The 22,946-nt window shown below is 40.1% G+C and overlaps 1 protein-coding gene and 1 long non-coding RNA gene across 2 annotated transcripts in view; one reads left to right on the top strand and one right to left on the bottom strand.

Moving 5' to 3' along the window:
- Ankrd55 (ankyrin repeat domain 55) overlaps positions 1 to 22,946 on the bottom strand; it is a 70,450-nt gene that overhangs the window by 35,014 nt on the left and 12,490 nt on the right. The window contains exons 4-5 of the mRNA XM_027938179.2: positions 18,392 to 18,452; positions 7,747 to 7,875 (exon numbers count right to left, since the gene is read on the bottom strand). Of these exons, the coding sequence (XP_027793980.2) occupies positions 7,747 to 7,875; positions 18,392 to 18,452 (190 nt within the window). The remainder of the gene's footprint in view (positions 1 to 7,746; positions 7,876 to 18,391; positions 18,453 to 22,946) is intronic.
- LOC139705795 (uncharacterized) overlaps positions 1 to 22,946 on the top strand; it is a 76,324-nt gene that overhangs the window by 41,885 nt on the left and 11,493 nt on the right. The window lies entirely within an intron of this gene.

Below are 22,946 nucleotides of genomic sequence, written 5' to 3'. Positions count from 1 at the left end.
TTGGGGGAGACAGTGGGAAGAATAAAGAAAGTGCAGAGAATTTTTAGGACAGTGAAACTACACTATATGATATAATAATGGTGGCTGTGTGCCATTACACATTTGTCAAAATCCATAGAATGTACAAAACCAAGAGTGAACCCTTATGTAAACTATGGATTTGGGGTGCTAATATAGGTTGATCAATTGTAACAAATATGCCATTCTAGTAAGAGAGATTATAATGGATGAGGCTGTGCATATCATATGGGGTACAGGGGATATGAAGAATTGCTCTGTATATTCTTCTCAAGTTTTGCAAATCTAAAACTCCTCTAAAAATAATCTTTAAAGTTTAAATAACCTTTAAATAATTAAAATTTAAATAATCTTTAAATTAAAATTATATCCACACATATTAACCCACTAGTTTGACATGGATTTGTTCTTGGGACTGAATTCAGTGAATACATCTTTGGAGACTTAAGCTTCAGAAAGCTCTGCTTTGGGTCTTGAGTAGCAGTTAGATGAATAAGGCACAGGGGCTCTTAGGCACACAGTCTAAAAGGGAAGACACAGATCCCTGCCTAAGTGCAACACAAGCCCTAGGTGCAAGACAGTGCTGGTCAGACAACATGGATGAAAAAACTCTGAAAGGAATCTTTACAGAGAAAATGACATTTAGTTGGGCTTTGAGGAATAATAAAGAATAAGCAGAAATTCTGTAATTCTACAGGTAGAAGAGATGATGTGAGGAATGTAAAAAGAAAGAAGCACTTCACCCAAAGAAAAGAGAATAATCGGGGGAGGGGAGATAGAATGGATCTCTATGATGGATTGGGGGGGTTAATGATAACTCAGTGTGATTGGATAAGACTATATAGACTGAAAAGGAGGGTTTGTGGGTGGCTGAGGTAGAGTGTGGAGGTGTTGTTTACAGCAGTAAAGTACTGACTTAAGGAGTTTGCCCTTTACTACAAAATTAACTCAGTGAGGATTTTTGAGCCAATGACCAACAGTCATCGTAACTGTTTTGCTAAAATAACAGTTATGTTGGTGTCTTTTTGATTAATTGGAAAAACATTCAATGACAATATAAGAATATATAGAGAAGGGATGTGATGAAAGTAGGAATACCAGTTATTGTAACTGTTCAGAAGAGAGAAGGTACAAGCTTGGTCTATGGAAGTGTGCTAAATTGTTTCCATATGTTCTTTTCTCATTTGGGTCCACCGTCCAGTATCTGTGAATTGCATCAGAATGTCTCCTTGGCCTTTGGCGTCTGGTTGGATTTGGCAAGTGGGTGGCATTGACTGAAGGTGGGTGTAGGAGGAAAGAGAGATTGGAGTATTTATCCCTCAATTCTCTTCCTGCTAAACTAATTTTGTTATTCTACCAAGGGCTACAGTTTCTGTTAAGGTGCATTATTATAGCTATAGCTTTTGCTATGTCTTAAAGCTATGATTTGAATGTATCCTTTAAGGTTCATGTGTTAGAAACATAATCCCAGGTTGGGCAGAGTGGCACATGCCTGTAATTCCAGAAAATGCAATTCCATTTCAAAGCCAGCCTCAGCAATTTAGTGAGACCTTGTCTCTAAATAAAAATATAAAAAGGGCTGGGGATGTGGCTCAGTAGTTAAGTGAACCCTTCTGGGTTCAATCCCCAGTACCAAAAAAGAGAAAAGAAAAAAAAAAAACATAAACATAATCCTCAATGCAACATTATTGAGAAGTAGAGCCTTTAATTGATGATTAGGTCATGAGGACTCTGCTCTCATGAATAGATTAATGCTGCTATCTCAGGAATAGTCTCATCATGGTGGGAATGACATCCTTATAAAGAATGAGCTCAACTCCCTCCATCTGCTCTCTCATGTATATTCTCTTGTCCTTCTGCCTTCTGCCATGGAATAATTCAGCATTAAGGCCTTCACAAGATGCAGGTTTCTTGATGTTGGACTTCTGAGTCTCAAGAACTGTGAGAAATAATCCCTTTAAAAATAAGTTACCCATTGTCTGGTATTCTGTTAAAGCAGCCCAAAATAGAATGAGACTTTGTAGTCACTCTCGGTATCCTGGTTGCCATGTTCTGAGCTGCTTCTCTCCACCACTTCCTTCTGCCACAATGTTCTGCCTCACCTTGGGCCTAGAGCTATGGAGTCAGTCATCCATGGACTGAAACTCTGAAACCATGAGCCAAAATAAACCTTTTCCTCCTCTAAGTTGTCCTTGTCAGTTTCTTGGTCATAGTGATAAAAAGCTAACTAAAACAGAAATTGGTACTAAGGTTAATTGTTGTGACTAATTTGACCACATGGTTCAAAAGACTTTGGAGCTAGTTTAAGAGAGGGAAGAATTTTTGAAAAGTTTAGAGATGTTTTTAGAGATACAAGCTGGAAAATCTTTAAAATATTCTAAGTGGAGCTTAATGATCAATTCTGATGAAAGCTCAAAACACCAGAATGCCTATAGAACTATGGATAGTAAAGACTGTGTTCATGAGGTTTCAGAGGAGAAGGAGGACTTTACTGAAAATTAGACTAGAGGCCATTCATGTTTCATTTTGATAAAGAAATTGCCTATTTTTCATGTCCTGAGAATTTCTGTGGGGCTGATTTTAAAGGTGATGGACTAATTAAATTGTCAGAGGAAATCTCAAGGCAGCACAGCATTTGGGGGTGGCATGGATATTGCTGGTGACTTTTTGCAAAGTTTACTGTGATAATAAGAGGCAGAAAGATTTGAAAGACTTGCAGTCTGGCCAGAAAAGTGCAAGTAAAACTGGGGCTAAGGAGCTGTGGTTATTAAAGAGATTATAGCCTGTAAAAAAAAAATACTAAGTATTTTACTCAGAAACAATAGGAAAGATGGCTTGAGGGAATCTCAGAAATTGGCAATACCAAATCCACTCAGGCTCAAGGGTGTAAAAGTAAAAATTCCTTTGAGAAAGACCATGGGGGTACCATGGAAAGAGGGAGTGGTGCAAGGATTTGTTTCCTTATGCTTAGTCACCCGGCACTCAGAGGTTGCTGCAGTTGTGGCCCCAGGATGCTCGGATACTGCTCAAGATGGCACAAGACCTTGGTTTGTGAAATCACATGATGTAGGTTCTACAGAAATTCAGGAATCCTAAAGTCATGGGGTCATGGAGGTTTCCACCCATATTTCAAAGGAAAGCATAAGAGGCAGGAAAAGTGGAGCAGGGCTGATGTTCCATCTCTTTCCTACTGGGACCTTGACCTGAACACTGAGGATAGAAAGGAGGGGAGAGAGTTGAGAGGAGGTAGAATTGAAAGGTTTTGATAACCAACTGGATGTGAAGAATAATCTCTGCCAATAACCCCTGTGAGGGCAACGTGTAAAGATGTACGAAGAAAGCCTAAGATGCAGTAGAGACCCCTGAAATTAAGAGATGCCAGTAACATGGAATGTCTACCATAGAAAGCTGCAGGAATTGAACAGAGACAGGCCAAGAAAGAGGCCATGTGGGCTAAAATCAGCAAGGCCACAGGGGTGAGCTACCCTTTTGAGGTAACAATGCCGTGTGCTCCAGATGCCAGATGTGGAACTACAAGACTTATTTGCTCTGTGGAATTTTGTTCTTGCTTTGATTCCATCCCTTCTTTTATGCTGCTGTTTCTCCTTGTGGAAAGGAAATGTTTAGTCTGTGCCATAATAGATTGGATATATGTAACTTGCTTTTGATCTTGACTCATGGTGAAGAGTTTGTTTTGAATCTCAGATGAGATTTTGGACTTTAACTTTTGGCTAATGCTGAAACTATTAATACTTTGGGACCGCTTAGAAAGTTACTAAATGTATTTTGCATTGTGAGATGGGCATGAGTTTTGGGAGTATAGGGGCAAAATGTTATGGTTTAGATATGAGGTAACCCCAAAAGCTCATGCATGAGGCAATGCAAGAATGTTTACAAGTGAAATGATTAGATTATGAGAGCTGTCACCCAATCAGTAGATCAATCCACTGAAACAGATTAACTGGTGGTAACTGTAGGCAGGTAGGGTGTGACTGGAAGAAGCAGGTTACTGGGGACGTGCCTTTGGGTTAATATTTTTTCTCAGGTGAGTGGAGTCCTCTCTCTACTTCCTGTTGCTATGTCTTGAGCTGCTTTCCTCTGCCATGCTCTTCTACCCTGATGTTCTGCCTCACCTCAGGCTCAGAACTATGGAGTTGGCCCACCATCAACTGAACCTCTGAAACTTTATCCCCTAAAAATAAAAATAAAAAGTCTTCATAGCCAATCCCTCCTTCCCATGCTCTTTAGGCCTATATGTCCTAATGGCAACCTGCTCATATTGTATGTGCTAATAGTCTCTTCATGACGCTCTCCTCAATGATCCACATCTGAGTGTTCCATCTCTTTCCTACTGGGACCTTGACCTGAACAGTGAGGATAGAAAGGAGGAGAGAGAGTGGAGAGGAGGTAGAATTGAGAGGTTTTGATAACCAACTGGATGTGAAGGGTGATAAGCAAATGGTATTCATATATTCATATACAGTACATAGAGGTCTTCAGCTTGGGCTACTGGGATGATGAAGATGTGTGATAGGAAGGAAGGATTAAAGATTCAGTTTGACTATATTGAGTTTGAAGTATCTGTGGGAAATTGTGGGGAGATGCTCAGGAGAGCTGGAAATGTGGGTCTCTGGTCAGGAGAGGTCATAGCTGGAGTTATTGTCTGAGACTCTTCAGAATTGTATGGTAGTTGATGACACAGGAGCTGATAAGCTCTCCTAAGAACAGTGGGAAAGGAACTCAGGAATAAACTTATGTCTAGTTAAAGAATGAAAGGGAGATGAGGCAGGGAGATACCTCATCTCCCTTTCACTCCTGATAAGTTGGTGTCATCATAGGTAGATAAGGACATATCCCTAAGGAACTAGATGCCATTTGGGGTGATTGTCATGGGGAAGATGTAACCCTGGTCATTGTTAGTCCAGGTACAGTCAAGCAGTGGCATTTTCTCAGCAGTTAGAGGAGTGAGAAAGACAGTGATGGGCCTCTTGAAGGGGATCACTAGCTACCATGGGACCTAAGACATGGGAGCAAGAAGTCTAACCAGCATATTTCAATCATTTACTGCTTTGGTTAACTGGGCTAAATACAAAGGCTTTATTATTTCAAAGTACTATAGCTTTAAATGGGATCTCATTATATAGTTCAACAGAAAAACAGGAAGTTCATCAAAAGGAATAAATGACAATGGGAAATAGAATCATTCATGTGGAAAAACTTTAAGGAGTACAATGCTGTTCTGTGTTATAAATGAACAAGAAGTCTAAAGAAAGCGAGTGTAATCATGATTGCAACTGACGTTTGGAATTACCCTTTGTCTTTGCAATGTAAAGAGCAGAACACATGCTTCTGAATTTTACTGCTAACCACAGAGAAGGGAGCAAAGGGGGCGGAGCAAAGCCATGATCCTTAACCTTTCAGGGATAGTCACTGATTCTCACTGAGTAACTGAAAAAAAAGAAGTGGACTCCTTCCTCATTAAAATGAATGCAAACATACTCACACAACTACACATACGATATTGCATACAATTGTGGAAGTACAAAAAGGTACCTGTCTTGTTAATAATTTTACCACCAGTGCCAGAAACACAGTAGATGCTCAAGAAATATTTATTAAGTGATTGAATAAATAAATGAGGGCGGCATTACATTTATACAATCATGGACAAAATGTAAACATCATGGTTAGAAGTGGATAAGGTATTAATTTGATTCATTTATCATAGTCGTTCTCAACCCTAGCTATACATTATAATTTTCTGAGGAGAGAGCTCTAAAAAATATTGATGCCTGAGCTCTCCCTCAGAACAACTGAATGAGAATCTTAAATATTTGGGTCCTGAGCACCAGTCTTGTTTAAAAGCTCTTCAGATGACTTCTAATGAAAGTAGCAGGTTGAAAGATGTATCATTAAGTAGAGAGTCAGGATATGAAGGCATGGGTATGACAACCACAATTTTAGGGAGGAAATCAGGAATAAAATAATTAGCTCTTCCAATTCCATAGCACATTACATATCACTTCCATATGCCTGGCCTCATTCATACCCCCCAAAGATACCTAGATAGTTAAGCCAAGCAGGTATTGGTGACTCTCCTCACATTAAACCCAGGTCTGTCAATAAAAACTCATATCTTCTAAAATGAATATGCTGTCCTTTTAGTTTTGCAAAACTGGTTCTGAGAGGATCAGAACAGTGGTCCTATCCCCACAGAATTAGACTCAAAAGGTCTGGAGTTGGGGTCAGGGAATCTGTAATGTCACAAGTACTGTTAGTGATTTCCTTGCAAGGCCAGGTCGCTCTAAATTGGGGCTGAAGGAGAGGTAGGGAGGGGTTGTCAGTCAGAATTACCTGGGGAAAATTTTCCAAAAGGCACATACATCCCAGAACTATGGATTCAGAATGCAGAGGTATTGAGGATGACGATACAGAAAATGCTTGATCCTGATGCCACTTTCACCTTAGCTGAGAACCAACATCATGGGGCACTTTTTTGAGAGTCAGCCAGGTTCTGAGGCCACTGCTACAGTGGTGGCCTGTGATTGGCTAGACGCCAGCTCTGGGGACCCTGGGCACAGACTGGCAGGGAAGGCGGGCCTGGGCGGGGGGGGGGGGGGGGGGTGATTAGATACTGAAAGTATGTGGGAGGGTGCTAAGGGCAGGTGGAAATGACAAAAACAAGTCTTGCTCACTTTGCAATTTAGCCTGGGGTTGGCTCTGGTGCAGAGTAACTGAAGCCAAGTTTGGAGGGACAAAAACAGCAGTTTCCAAATCACTTCTGTTTCCCCTTAACCAGGCACATGTGTCAGTCCTGAAAGTCCCAGGTGCCAACCTCTGCTGCGCTTGGCATATGAAAACAATGAGTGAAACCAGAGTCAGGGCCGCAGAAACGACTCTCACAAGGATGCTGGCAGCAGTTTTGAAAGGGTGCTTTTACTGGGTCAATGGAAATAACAGCAGGGACGTCTGTGTTTATGCATCCAGAGACAGAGTGGTCCCACACGTCTGTTAAAGGAAGCATAGTACTGCGCTCTGTGCTCCTTGAAGGAGGGAACAGATAACTTCTTGGTTATTACACCAGGTAATAATTCCCCTTGAAAATGGAAGGCACTGCTATACACATTAGCTGCCATTCTTTCCCTCATTCTGTTTTACCCTCTTTGGACTCAAGATTTTGCAGGTCTACTCTGATTTCTGTCATTTTACATTTGGTTCTGTGTTTTGGCATTGACCCCCTTCTGTGATCAAGGGCCACTATTTTCACTGTTCAGAATAGAGTTTAGGATCTCCTGCAATGAGGCCTCTGTGCAGGACTCTAATAGAAGAAAGAGAGTCAGAGTCATGATTCAAAGACATTGAAGGGGTTGTCCCAGTAATCCTTTGAAGGTTACTGTTAAGCCAGCAGCAAGCACTGAGATGAAGAAAGAGAGGGTGGTATGTGTGTATGTGTGTGTGTGTGTGTGTGTGTATGTGTGTGACGGGGGTGGGGGGGACAGGCAGGCAGACAGACAGCAAGGCAGAGGCTCTAAAGTGACAGATTTGTTGTTGCCCCTCTGGATTTAAAAGAAGCAGAGAAGGGCAGAGTACATCCTACTTGCTCTGTCATATCCACACCAGGCCTTGTACCTGTGATAATTCCATCCTTCACGTTCGACCTGCTTAGAAAATCTTTAATATTATTTTATACATATAAACTAGAGATGGGCCCACTGGTCAATCTCTCACCTGAACTGCCCAGTGGAGAGCTGTTTTGAAGTCCTTATCCACAAGGGTGGGGTCTGCCCCCTTCTTCAACAGCATTTGGGTGTGTTGAGGTCGGTTGTGGAAAGCTGCCCAGTGGAGTGGCGTCATTCCCTGCAAAACAACAATCAGAGGGGCACAGATGAGCTCAGACTCCCAGGAAGGAAACCAGGGCTCGTGCTTTCTCCCTGTACTGGGCAGTTGGGCTGGTTACCGCTTGTTCATTCATTGGTTAAATAATTCACCCAACAGATATTTGTTGAGCTTCTGTTTTTTGCCAGGCAAATAGGTATTGAGGATACAAAAGTGAGTAAGATAAACAAGACCTTGCCCTCATGGGTGTTGCACGGTGGTAAAGAAAGACAATAAATGCATGCAAACAAGCCAGAGGATTTTGTAGATTGGTAAATGCTGTTAAGTATGTGCACAAGGATCTGTGTTAGAGAGTAAGCCAAGGGATAAGGCTTGTTCTAAATAGACTTACATAAAAAGAATTGGGGGGAGAAGACATCCAGCACCAAGCCACAGAGGAAGAGAGTATGTTTAAGGAAGTCCCCTAAGACTGAATCATGCTAGAATGCAAACCCCCAGCACAAGGACAGGGATGTTTCTGACTGCTGTGTTTGCAGAGCCTAGAATAGAGACTGTGTGCATAGCTGTTGAATGAATGCATGCATGGAGTAGGAGACAGAATAAAACAAGATGAAGTTGGAGAGGGAGGCAGGGGCTGATTCTGGGAAATTTGGAGGGTAGATACTGATGCTGTATAAACCATTTGGATTTAATTCTAAATTCAATGGAAAGACAGTGGAGGATATAGCAGATGTTGGTATGATCCTATTTATACTGTTGCAAAGAAACTGTGGAAGCTGGGAGAGTCAATCTGGTGAACCTCAGCTTCTTTCAGAATTTCATATAGTTAAGGGATAACTTAATAGTAATAAGTTTATGCTGGAAAATTGTGGCCCCAAAGAACTGGTATGATTTGGAAGTATACTCTGAAAGACAGCCACTTCTCCTTGCTCACGCTTCTCTATTACATAAAATGCATCCAAAATGAATTGGGAATAAGATGTCTTTAAAGGAGGCAAAGGGCATGAACACCTTTAAAGATCTCTCTCTCTCTTTTTTTTTCCTTATAGTCATCCCTGCAGATACGAGACATTGCCTTGGCCTTCTCTGCTCCATCCAGTATAAGCTGAGTGGAGAAGACAGACCTTGCCTAGTTAGGAATGCAGTAATAACAGTCCAAAGTTAGTACTTATTGACCCAGAGACCTTTCTGAGTTCTTTTATATATAATCTTACTTAATCCTCCAAACTACCTCTCTGTTGTGTTGAGGTCTACTCTGTGTTCACCAAATTCTATTTCTTCCTCCAAGGCACATAGTCAGACTATATTGCAAAGTTCCTGCAGACAGGTGTAGTCATCAGGTGATTGAGTCCTGATTATTCAAATATAGACAGAAGGGAGGAAAAACCCTACAGCTTGGCCCAGAAAAGAGACCATGTATTCCTCTCTACCTTCTCACTTTATTCATCCAACAACTGAATGCAGAGAAAAGACAAGGTTCTAGAAGATGATGGAACTATGTAACTGAAAAATCTGAGTCCTGACTGATGAGGGCAAACCGATCCATCCTGCCAACTAGTTTTGGACCATAATGTAGGCAAGAAATAAGTTTTTCTTGTGTCAGGCCACTGAGATTTTGGGTTGCTATTGCAGACAGTCAACTCTGACAGGTGCAATTGTCCTCATTTTATAGAAGAGGAAACTGAACTCTAGAGAAGTTCTCAAGTCTGCGAGTAAGCACGGAACTGAATGTAGGGTTTGAGGTTTGTGGGGCCCTGGGATTAGAATGCTAAATCCCCTCAACTAGTTCCATATTTTAAATCCTTAAATTATGGTGCACTTTCAGGTTTCAAGTTTCAAATGTCATATAATACTGAGCCTCTAGAGATATTCTTGAGGCTTTTTAAAAAAATTGGTTCCATGTGGAAAAGAATGCTGTGGAAAGTCTTGCTCTTATTCCAACAGCTGAAGTTTTACTTGGGGAATACTGAGTACCTCAGTGCATTTTAATAGGTCCTCTTCATTTTCAACTGGGCCCATTGGAATTCAAACTTGAGAGAATCAGATTTTTTATTTTTATTTTGCATGGCTCACTCCTTTCTCAGTTCTAAATTCCATTTGCTTCAGAGTCATTGGATTTATCACTAAGTGCCAACAATATTCAGGACTAAAGACTGAGTCAATTTTCAAGTTATGAGATCTGGGCCCCTGTCTGACTGTATAAATCCCTAAAGTCTAGAATAGTGGCAGGCACATTGTAGAAGCTGTAAATACTACTTATTAAATGGATGAATAACTTCTCACTATTAGCGATTGGATTTCTTGGTTCTATAAAATTTGGCTTTGAGTTTTTGTAATCATACACTCCGAGGAAAAGGCAAAACATGACCTCTCCTTTACAGCAAAAGAATTAGTCAAATATGATAATTGATACCAACTTATCAGTTGATAATTAGAATTTTTTTGACAAGTAATCTTGTCCTTTGTCATGCTGTCAAAGATGAGGTAGACAGCAACAACTATATTCAGAGATACGACTCAGGGATGTGAGAATTCAGTATGAAAATGTAGTTGTGAATTAAATTGTGATTATGTAGTCACCTAAACACAATTGCCAGACTTTTCAGAGTTATTCTCTTAAAGCAACAACAAAACTCCTTCAAATACCAATTCTTGCATGTTTTGGTAAAAGAATGGGATGACAAAACTACTGCTATTTTAGATACACCCACGTGGTGCCAAGAACTTCATATCTTCATATCAATCTATCTCATTGAATCTTTCCAATGATCCTATATAAAGGTGGTATTTTTAGACCCATTTCACATATTAGGAATTTGAAACAGTAACTAACTTGCTTAAGGCCCTGATCAAGTACAGAGTAGGTCTGGGATTCAAATTCAGGATTCTCTGACTCTGGAGAAAAATGTTCTTTCTACAACTTACCCTGATATTCTTTGGAAATAAGCTCAGGTGCTGGAAAATTCTTTTCTTTGTGATTTTGAATCAGGAGCTGAATTCAAGTGCCTTTAGAAATGAATGACAGTCCTTTAAATGGCCCCACATTGAGACTTGAATTACTTTACTACTTCTCTAAATGCTATCACAATATAAACAATTTGTGAACATTCACCCAAGAGAAATTTCCTGCTGTTGCCTTTTTTTTTCAGTTGAGTAATGAGAAATAAAAATAAATCCTCTTAGAGTTAATAATATGAAAACCAAAACTTTCAAAATCAGCTCATGGGCAGTGGTTGGTATTGCACAACACTCTTTCTTTAGGAACAGTTTCCTACAACTGCCTCCTTCTCCTTTCTTCAGCTTCTATTGATGCTATAGTCATTGTAGTTGTTGACCATTTTCAAGGTGGACTTCAGGCTTGGTGAATGGTGTCATCAGTCAACAGTGACAGAAATCACAATGAAGCTCTGACACAGGTAAAGGCAGATGTTGTGGTGTATTCACCCTGGAATGTCCCTGGCACTGAGCATACACTAGGTGTTCAAGAAATGTTCACTAGAAATAACTAGTGAATTGCACATTATCAAGGTTTCTTGAACATATGGGAGAACAAAATCAGTCTGTTGGATGCAAGAAAGACAAGCCCCCTGTGTTTAAACTGTGGAGACCTTTCCTACTAGCTCCCTAGAGTTTCACTGGAGACTCAGTTGGACCTTGAAAGCAACTAGGAGTTGAAAATCTAGGAGTCACTTGCAAATATGTTGCAACAATACCCAGATGGCCTTGGGACTTTGACAGCAAAGTCCCATTTCTTTTAAAAAATAAAAAGCATTGGCTCAGAGTGAAGCATAATTCTCATTCAGTTATGAATATAACTGAATATTTTGAAGTCAAGTGCTAAACTTCAGTTGACTTAGGATCTGTTTTTAGATCGCTGAGAAGACTAAATAAATGCACATTGTAACTGTTGGGTGCACAGTAGGGTTGCTCTGGAACAGTGCTCTTGCTCAAATGAGTGATTCTGTGCCCCAAGCCTGAGCCACTACAATTTCAGTTATGAGCTTACAAGTTCTATCAGCTTCTCAGAATATTCACCCCCCGCAAACCACCACAACTTTTCTATTTTCTGAGTCAGAAATCTGATTTAATGTTTAGCAGGTTTCATGTTTCAGAACTACGCTTTAACCCAACTCTAGCCAGCCCCAAAAGGCACAGAGAAACTTTGCTAGGCTTGGGTGTTGGGTACCCACCTGTCTTGGTGCACCAGGGGACAGAATTATAGCAGGTGGCGAGGTAACAAAACCATTCCACATCCTCTGAAGGATCTAGAATTTCACAACCATGTTGTTTCTGGTTGACATAAAAAATTCATATACTAATAATCCCCTAGCCACTGATGACAATTCCCCACAAAAATTATAGAAAACCTTCCTCAGAAAAGTGGAATGAATGATGTAAATTTAAAAGTGTATCAATTATATTTATTAAAATAAATTTGTGCTTTAGAATATATCTATTTGGTACTGGGATTGAATCCAGGGACCCTCAACCACAAAGCCACATCCCCAGTCCTGCCCTTTACTTTGTACATTATTTAGAGACAGGGTCTCATTGAGTTGCTCAGGACCTTGCTAAATTCCTAAGTCTGACTTTGAACTCAGGATCCTCCTGCCTCAGCCTATTGAGCCACTGGGATTAAAGATGTGTGCCACTGTGCCTGGCTATGCTTTAAAACATTTTAATGACTCTATTTTAGTATAAGTGATTTTTGTTATCCTATATATTTTTTTAATGAAATTTTAGACAGTTTCTGAAGAATATCAGAGACTGGGTCCCTAGGCTTCAACAACACATGACAGTTTGCAGGACATTTTTTTTAAAGACCATAAATAATATAAAATCTTGGAGATGGGGATGTGGCTCAGTGGTAGAGCGGTTACCTAGCACATGTGAGGCACTGGGTTCAATCCTAAGCGTCACATAAAAATGAAATAACAATATTGTGTCCACCTACAACTAAAAAATAAATATTTTTTAAAATGACATAAAATCTTATTTTGGGGGAGTAGATTTTGGAAATAACTAACATTATTTGATCTGGAGTCAGGTCTGGTAGATAAAATGGGTAATTAAGTTGAGTCAATAAAACAAAAGGAGAAAGGGCCATAAAACAAAATAACATGGATTTTTCTTGAATTTAATCCCAGGATTAAATCTATCTATCTATTTATCTATCCATCCATCCACATATATATAAATGTATAATATTTTTTGAGTCTCACCATGTGTAAGTTACCAAACTAGATTCTAGGGATACAAAGATGGGAAATCAGTGGTCTGCCTTTAGACATTCATGGGGTTGGGGCGGGGGAGAGAGGGAAGTCCTAAGTCATGCTGACCTTATTCTACTTTTTAAGAGACATTCAGTTTTAGGATAAAAATTTGGGTGCATTTAAAAACATTTGCTTTATTATTTTACCTTTTGCTAACTGTAAAGTGAGAAGATTTTTAGAGTCAGGGTCTCTTTCTCCTGATTTTGCCTTTGGAGCACAAAATGTCTGCTTGTGATTATATCTTAGGAATGTAGTAAATGGAACTGGTACTAAGATTATGTCCAAAAGCTCACATCTGGTTTTGCAACTTGGAATCATTTTCTCAGAGTGCTGTTGTAATTGAAGTTGGGATTGTCAGGCTGCTCATAAAAATTTACTAACAGAAGAATGTGCATGGAATCAACAATATATTCTAAATACTATGTATAATGGCACTTCTCTAGATAAATGCATTCAAAGTTCTAACTCAGATGCTAACAGCTCAGAGTCACTTTAGTTTTTTATTTTTCTCCCTCTGTCACCCAATATTAGGGCTTGAATTCAGGGCTGCTCATACACTAGGCAAGTGCTCTACCACTGACCTATGTTCCCAACTCTTAGAGCCACTCTTGATGCGGTACTCTTCCTGTCAAAGCTAAAATAAGAGCAGAGGAGGTTAGGCTTCAGTTGTTTAGAGATTTACTAACTGTAGCTGCAACAGGCAAGCGTCTGTGTCAATGATTCCCATGAGGTCCTGATTAGAACAAAAGTACAAAGGACAATCTGACCCATCCCACCTTTCCTACAGTGTTAAACTCTGCAGTGTGGTTGGATAGCATTTAAAGAAGTCACTTCACAATTAAGCAATGTGGTTAATGAAACAAGAAAAGCAAACAGATCATTGGAACAGAATAAAGAGTTAGGAAAGGAAAGCACAAAATTTTAAAAAATCTCATAACAAACTAAAAGAAAATTTAGCATACTGTAATTAAGTTCTCAGGGGTAGGGAAGGCATTCTTTAAAAAGACACCAAGAGCAAAAGCAGTAACAGAAAAAAAAAAATGATCATTTTGATTACATCATATTTTAAAATTTCTCTACAAGAAAAGACAATGAACAGTTCCAAAGTAAGGAACAGACTGTGAAAAAATATTTTAAACTGAACAGTAGGCAAAGGATTACTATTTTGATTATAAAATAAAACTCCTGTGAATCTATAAGAAAATGAGGAATAATCCAATAGGTTAATGGACAAAGGATTTGAACAGGCAAGTCTGAAAAGAAAATATAAAACAGATGATTATACCAATGAAATGAGGTGCAAACTCATTAACCAGGATAGTGCAAGTAAACAAGAAAATCCAGTGATGAATTGAAAAGGGTACCACTTAGACTGCTTGTGAAACTATAAACTGATGCAGCTATTTTGGGGAATAACTAGGCAGCATGTAATAAAATAGAAACGTACACTCTCTGCTACCTGACGATTCTAGAGAAATGCTTCCATAAGGTACTCAGTGAGATGCCTAAAAGACAACTCTGTAATAGTGTTTATGATGGTGAAAAACGGGAGACAACCTCAATATTCATTCACAGGGGAATGGCTAAACAGAAGCATTTCGTAGTATGGACCACCGCAAAACCATTAAAAGGCTCTATCTATCAACATGAATGGAGTTCTAAGACATATTCTTTTTTGGGGGGAGGTACCAGGGATTGAACTCAGGGTACTTGGCCACTGAGCCACATCTTCAGCTCTTTTTTGTATTTTGTTGAGAGACAGAATCTCACTGAGTTGCTTAGCACCTTGCCATTGCTGAGGCTGGCTTTGAACTTTCGATCCTCATGTCTCAATCTCATGACTTAGATATATTCTTTTTTTAATTTATTTTTTAGTTATAGTTGGACATAATATCTTTATTTTATTTTTTTATTTTTATGTGGTGCTGAGGATCAAACCCAGGGCCTCACACTTGCTAGACAAGTGATCTACCGCTAAGCCATAGCCCCAGCCCCTAGATATATTCTTAAGTTAAAAAAAATCAAGGTTGTAGAACAACGGAGAGTGTGATACCTTTTATGCGATACTCCATTGTTTTTGTAAATATATATAAAAGATTGGGAAAGAGATATCAGACAGTGCCTACCAGAGGGCAAAGGTGGCAGGTAGAAGTAATCAAGGACTTTCTAGCATTACTGGTAATAATATTTAAATTTTTAAAAAGCAAGGGTGGGTATGGAAAAAAAAAATAGTCATTGAGTTCAGATCAGGGCGGCCTCTAAAGTGGCATTCACTACCCTGAAATAAAATGGCATCAGGTTTCGTTTTATGTGAGCAGTCACAGGATGGTTTCAGAAATTATTTTTTTCTTTCTCTTTTTGTCTCTCCATTCTTCAATTTCAGTTTTTAATCTAATAATCTTTTAATCATGTCAGATTTCTACTAATTGATTATTTAGCCCTTAACTCTTATTTTGATAAGCTTGTGTTCCTTCAGTTATTTCTGGAAAATAATACTCTAAACTTGGAAGATGCCATGACTCGGTGCTCTTGTCATCAGGAAACTGGAATGCTGCACCAGCACTAACTTACCCTTTTCCTCGTTGCTTCTGGCCTTGTTGTTTTTGCTTCTGGGTGTTTAGCAGATGTAGGGTGGGTCCATCTGTTTTAAATGTTATCCCTGCATCCCCCCATATACAATTTGTAAGTTACCTCGTACTTGGAGCTCATTGAAAACTGATTAGAAGAAAAAAAGAGTGTTTGTTCAAAACGTTGAAAGAGAAATATGAAATGAAAGTAATGAAAAGCCTGAGCTGTGTTCTTTCTACTTCTTGATCATCTCCCCCTTCCACCTTTGCAAATATGTACTAATTGGCTCATATTAGCAACTACATATACATATATATGCATATATATGTAATATACACACATATGAGTATATGTCTGTGTACACATGCACCCCTTTCTCCATATCTGTGGCCTTCATATCTATGGGTTCAATCAACTGCTGTTAGAAAATATTTGGGAAACAAAATTGTGTCAGTGCTAAACATGTACAGACTTTTTCTTATTATTATTCCTTAAACGTATAACAACTATTTACATAGCATTTACATTGTTTTAGGTCTTATAAGTCATCTAGAGGGGAGTGAAAGCGTTGTGTGATCTGAGACAGGGAGGCATCCAACCTCAGACCCAGACTGCAAGCAGGGGCTTTTTGCTGTGGTCATTAATGCTGGTCAGGAGAAGGCCTTTTACCAAAAGGCTCAAAACAGATGATTTAAAGTGTATGGGAGGTTGTATAGGTTATTTACAGATACTACATCCTTTTATTTATTTTATTTAGCTTTATTTATTTATTTAGCGGTCCTGGGATTAAATTCAGAAGCATGTTACTGTTGAGCTAAGTCCGAAGTCCCTTTTTATTTTTTATTTCAAGGGATGCAAAACTGTGATGCAACCTCCACTTTGCAATCCTCCTGCCTCAAATTACAGAGTTGCTGGGATTATAGCTATGTGCCACTGCACCTGCCTACACCATTCAATATAAGGGAATTGAGCATCTTTAGGTTTTGGAATCATAAGGGGGTCCAGGAACCAATCCCCCATGGATACAGAGGGATAACTGTGTACTAAATACATACATATTATGAAAAACACAGGCAAGCATTAACACTTGGTTTTAGATGGGTTTCAGACCTGCTGTGACAAAGTCTGAAGAGGAAGCTGTGACATCGAAAAGAAAGTGTTTCTTTTGAGGCTGCTGCTCTCTGAGCTTAAAACCCGGGGGGGTCCAAATGCTGGTGTCATAGCAGGAGGAGTCTTTTTCACAGAGGCCACTTTGCATGAGGAAAAATCAAGGACTTTACCACCTTTTATCTGCAAGGTATTACAATGAGTATTCTTCAAGAGATCTGCTTCTGCTATCATTGTTCACCAGCCTAGAGCCTCCCAGGGTGGGGAGAAATAAGAACTGTGCCTTGCTGAGGGGCCGTAGTTCAATTGAGGGGTGGACAGTGTTGGAAGTCTGTAAGTGGACTTTAGCTTTAGGGTATGGATGACTGGTCACCTTCCTAAATAAGAATCATGGTAGGCGGGTGACAGCCGGGACTGGAGGTGGAGGAAGTGTTTGGTAACTGGCCTCAGATATAGAAGTTCCCGATCTGCTGACCACTCAAGTGTCCTGCTTTCATACCATGGGCAGAGAGTGATCAGGGGGACTGTCTCATCCCTGGTTCTCATTTTTAAAGCAGAAGTTTAAAACAGTGCAATCTTCTGTCCTCTGAGGTTTGGCTTCAAACCACTGAACATTTGGGGAGTGAAAGCGTTGTGTGATCTGAGACAGGGAGGCGTCCAACCTCAGACCCAGGCTGCAAGCAGGGGCTTTTTGCTGTGGTCATTAATGCTGGTCAGGAGGAGGCCTTTCACCAAAAGGCTCTAAACAGACGGAGGTCCAGTCCACGAGGAAACTCTTGGGGGGCTCCACCCCCACCCTATTGTCTGGCCAGTGGCTTTCTTGAAAAACAATGTAGTGTGGCACCTTGTGTAAATGCATTTTTAATGTTTTAAAGCCTTCTTAATACTACCAGAACTTCTTGGGGAAGTGCAGCCAAACCAAGCACAAATTTATGAAGAAATTCCACCAAACACCAGGTATTTAAATTGGTTTTAAGAAGCTTGTTAAATTGGGCCAACTAGTGAAAATCAATGCTGCTTTTTAAAAGTGTTACGGATACATAACAAGACCTAAGCTATTCCAGGGCAGCTATGTAGTGTCCGACCCACCTTCTCTTAAGAACTTTACTCAAGGGCAGAGGGGTGCGGGCATCCCACTTTTGGGAAGCTTTCCATGATATTGCCTTTGCAAGATCACTGAGATTAATTATGTGGTCTCTGGAGTAGGTAGCCTGGAATGACTCACTCTCTGTCCTCTTTTGCTCAGAGAGAACACATCTGGAGCCATCATTTGTCATCTAAGTTTCAGGGACTCGAGAAGACAGGAAAGAGAGCAGTATTTATTTCTCAATGTCCAGAGGGAAATTACAAAATTTCAGTCATATGATTAATGCTAATGTACTTAATGCAATAAAGCTCTTCCCTGTTAGAACTACTCACACCCACATTTCCTCCTGAGAATTAACAATGGAGACACCTACCCTTTCAGAGTAGGAACACAAAAATGTGCTCCATTTCCTCCTTTGTGAGAGGAAGAACCAGGGTTCAGAAAAGCCCTTCCCTCCACCCTGGCAGGCAAATGGGCCACCTGTGGCCTGAAGGTGACTCACCTCATTGTCCTGGTGATTGATCTCACTGGGGTTGGACTGCTGCAGCAGGACTGTCAAGAGTCTGTAAGGAAAAACAGAAGGGGCTCAAGAGAAGAGTCACAGGGCTTTTAGAATTGGTTTAAAAACATGACATTAGACATATAGACAGTTGCAGGTCTACAAATGAAGATGAGGGTCTTTCCACTTATCTGAGAAGAGAAAGCAGTGTAGTAAGTAAGAAGACACCTGAGAAGAATCCCCCTTCTTCTCCCCATTTGGTGTCCCTGGAAGGGGATGGAGAAGATGAGTCTTCAGGTTCAACTTATTCCCCAGGCCCACTTTATGTCACCTAGGCATGCACTTCAAGAACCCAAATCATCCAGTGCTTACTCTATTAATTTCACATATATTCACCCAGGACTTTCAAAACTGCTTCACTCCTGGCTATCTATATGTTGTGCTTTTTAGATGCATAGATTATGCTGGGAGGTAGTCAGCATTTAGTTTGCCCCTTCCTGAACCCTGCCACTATTTAGCTCAGTGACTCCAGGCAAATTATTAACCGTTTTGTATAGGCTTCTTCCTCTGTGATGAGGGGCAATAAATACCCATTTTACAGCTCAGTATGAGGAGTACATGAGTTAATATGCATAAAGCATCAAGAGAATGCCTGGAAAACAGAAAGTGTTATTTCTGGAACTCTTAACCCTTGAAGTTTGAGCTTTGGACTGTTTCAGAATAACCAGGGGAAATTTTTAAAACCACAGATGCCTGGACTCTATACACAGGGTTTCTAACCCCATAGATCTGGGAGAAGTTTAGCTTCTACAGTTTAAAAAAGTGGTTCAGATTGCCAAGATCATTGTAATGTCATGTGTAGCTAAAATAAATAAATAAACAAAATTTTAAAAATAATAATAAAAAAATTAAAAAGTGGTTCAGAATATTCTGGAAACATTCAAGTTTGGAAACCATTGAGAAAGGTACTGAATGAGTTAGTCAATGGACACCATCAAGAGGATGAAGAATAATGTATGGGTAGCCTATAAAAGATATTCAAAGTTATTTTGAAAAAATTACTTTTGAAAAGTAAAATTGTTTAGTCTCTTTCTATCTTTTCCTTTTTTTTTTTTTTTTCCTTTGGTGCTGGGGATCAAACCCAGGGCCTTGTGCATGCAAGGCGAGGACTCTACCAACTGAGCTATATACCCAGCCCTGTTTAGTCTCTTCTTCAATCCAGTTTTTATTATCTCTCATCTTAGATGACATCTAAAGACCTACCTATTAAATTGCTACTCACAATAGAAAAAAGATGGACTAATCATATTGCCTTCACAGTAAATGTGATAAACGGGAATGGAATTCTTGTTATTTGTTGTGGGGGTGAAATAGTCAGGAAGTCTATAGTTGGAATCTAGTCTAATCCTGGTCATTTGTGAGGAGCCAAGAGGCTATGAGATTTAATTCTGGCCTCACTGTTGAGTGACCTCTGAGCTTCTGTATCCTCATGTGTACAACAGAGAGCATAACATCAGGAGTGTAGAGAATAAAGCCACACACAGGTGGAATGATCCCATATGGCTGCTTATGCATGGGGGCCAGGGCTTAACTGGTAACAATCTCCATTCTCTCTCTCTCTCTCTCTCTCTCTCTCTCTCTCTCTCTTACTCACTTTATGAAAGCAAAGAACTTGAGGCCCATATAACTTGTTAAGGCCACTACAGGATGCCTTGGTGATCCTGCCTGAACCAGAAGCTAGGTGTGTGCTTCCTTGCTACTCTGTGTTATGAAGGTAATCTGCAAGAACTTGCTCACATCAATTGTAATTACCAGATGGCTTGCAGACCTCTTTGTCTTGTTTTCCCAGAGCTCCCATTTTGTGCTATGGTGACCAGGAGTATCTTTGCCCATGATTCTCATTAGCACCACTTCAAACTCCCACTTGCTCTTGATCTCTAAGACAGCAGGCTTGATCTTCAGTATGTGAGTGACAAGAGCATAGAGGTGGGGCCAGCTTAACCTGCCTGTCAGAATCTTTGGTCCCTGCCAACCATCAGGGACCTTGGGCAAACTCTTAAGGCCCACATTTTCTTATCTGCAAAAATGGAGAAAAACTATGTTTTCTTATCTATAAAATAGTATCAATGCCTAAAAATTTGCTATGACTTAAGTTATGAAAAGCACTTAGAATAGCTTTTATGTGCCACTGTACGTTCTATTATAATGATTACTATTTTTAAAAGCTCTTAGCCTGTCTTTTCTAGGTACTCCCTGGTCACCATTAGGTAATTCATAGGGGTAAGGGTATCAGCTAGAAGCATCCTATGGGCAATTACTTCTGTAAAAGTTTCTGTTTTGCCAGCCCCTCAGGCTCCCTGGTGCTAGCTAGCCCAGGGATGATTGGGGGAAATGGTTTTTATGCCAGTGGTCTCCCCTTCTGGCCCCTGGAGCAGGATGTGAGAGCATGCTATAATGAAAAGACTGGTCTGCCTCAGGTTAGGGCACATCACTTGGTAACTAGAGAACAGGACCCCAAGGAAATGATTTCCTTCCTCCCTCTGGCTGTAGTCAAGAGTGTTGAAAAGAGGCAGAGCTGCTGGACTGGGGGAGGGGGGAGGGAGGTGGTAGAACCTGCTGGTAACCATAGAGACCATGAAAAAGGCCTTCAGAGAATCCTGTGGCTGCTTTCAGAGGAAATTGCTGCTTGCCTTCCAACACTAGCATGTGCAGCATTGTACAAACACAACTCTGTTCTCTTTGGAGCTTTGTCTTAATGATCATGCCCCCTCTTTCACACAGGCACCCTCTGAATGTCCCGGCCAAGGGAGCAAGAAAAGTCCTGGGGAGCTGAAAGGCAAAAAACTTGGACCTGCTGAGAAAGCAGAGGGTCCAAAGCAGCAAGGGGACTTATGATCTGAAACCTGTGCTTTTTTGCTTTTATCAACCCAATGTGCCTTCTTGTCATAATTATAAACCACCTATCCCTGTTTCTGCTTCAATTTCCATTGCAGTGGAATTCAGCTAAGGATATGGACAGGACTGATTGATTTAGGACAGGGTTGTTTCCATCAGAGAACCTCTGCAGGCAGAAGGCTAATTGAAGTGTCCCTCTGACTTGTTTATAGGCAGCTTTGGTTTGAAGCTTCCCTTTGAATAACTTCCAGCGAGTGCCAAGTAGGAGCTTGCTGTTTGGAATTCTAAGGGTCAGCAGATTTTGAAACCAATATAAACACTTTGTACAAGGCCATGCATGCTTACTGTTAGGAGGAAAATGCAGATGTATCTGCACTAACAAAGGAAGCAAAAGAGGTTTTGGGGAGTTGAATGGTTGAATTTAATATTCATTGGGTCTGAAATGTAGCAGCAGTCCATGTCCCCAGGGCAAGACAATACTCCAACATCTTTTGCAGTCAATGTGTGTGCATACACTGGGATGTGGGACTGCACGTACACAGATCTATGTATAGGTACATATTTTTTGTGGACCATGTGAAAGTCCAAGGTGAAGGTCAGGGTAGGAGCCGGTAGAGTGGCAGTTAAAAGGGTTCCATTCTTTACTGATGATCTGTGGTATTTATTTCTTTCCATTATCATCATCATGATCATCTTCATCATCATTATTGTCATCCATATCATCAATATCATCACCCTCCTCATCATCACCAATACTTTCTGAACATGGCAGTGTACTGGAGGCTGTTTTCAGCAGTTTCTGTACATTTTTCTTAGTTACTTCTCCCTGGTTTCCTATAAGGTAAGTGTTACATTCTGCCTACTTTCTAGAAAATAAAGCTTATTTAGCCATGATACATTAAATTGCTCAGGATAAAATGATTGGCAAGAGAGGAATGTCTGACTCCTGGTTACCCTTGACCTCAACCAACGAGCTTTTAAGTGGCTTTCAGTTACATGGAGTAAAACAAGAAAAGTGAAGAAAGAAGACAAAAAGAAAACAATGGCAGAATAAAGACGTAATCTATAGTCCTACAGCCAGGGGTGAAACTCAAATTGGGGTTTCAATATTCTAAACATAGAAAAAAAAACACAATCATAATTCAGTGTCCATATAATAAAAATAATTTCTCTGGAGAAGCACATCAATTCCTCCTTTAGTAGAATATTTTTTCCTTGTGGTTTCTTGTATAGGATTTTTTAGATGCTGTAATGAATAAAATATGTCCTGACAATGAGCCAGTAAGGCTGTTTCTTATAAGGCCAAGTGCTTATTGCAAAATATGGTCATAATAAATTCTACAAGTTCCATAGTAACAAGTCCCAGGAGCACAGCACACCCATTGGGCAGGTTATCTTCACACATGCAGTGGGCAATTAATTAGCTTTCCTGTGCCTGCCTCAGTTTCCTCATCTATGAAATGGTGATAGAAATGTTTCCTACTGCATCGAGGAGTGGTAAAGATCAAATGAGGAAGAGTATAGAAAGCACTTAGAATGTTGCTCATGGCATGGTATTAACCAGTCATCTTTCTCTACCTCCTCCTTATTGTCATAAATTAAGTACAGACTTGTACACTTAAGTGGTCAGCCAAGATGGCCTAAGGTCTTGCAGACTCACTTG

Source organism: Marmota flaviventris, chromosome 5, assembly GCF_047511675.1.
Source record: "Marmota flaviventris isolate mMarFla1 chromosome 5, mMarFla1.hap1, whole genome shotgun sequence".
Lineage (NCBI taxonomy): Eukaryota > Metazoa > Chordata > Mammalia > Rodentia > Sciuridae > Marmota > Marmota flaviventris.
Note: the sequence above shows the minus strand (reverse complement) of the source record. Positions and strands in the feature narration are given on the sequence as shown.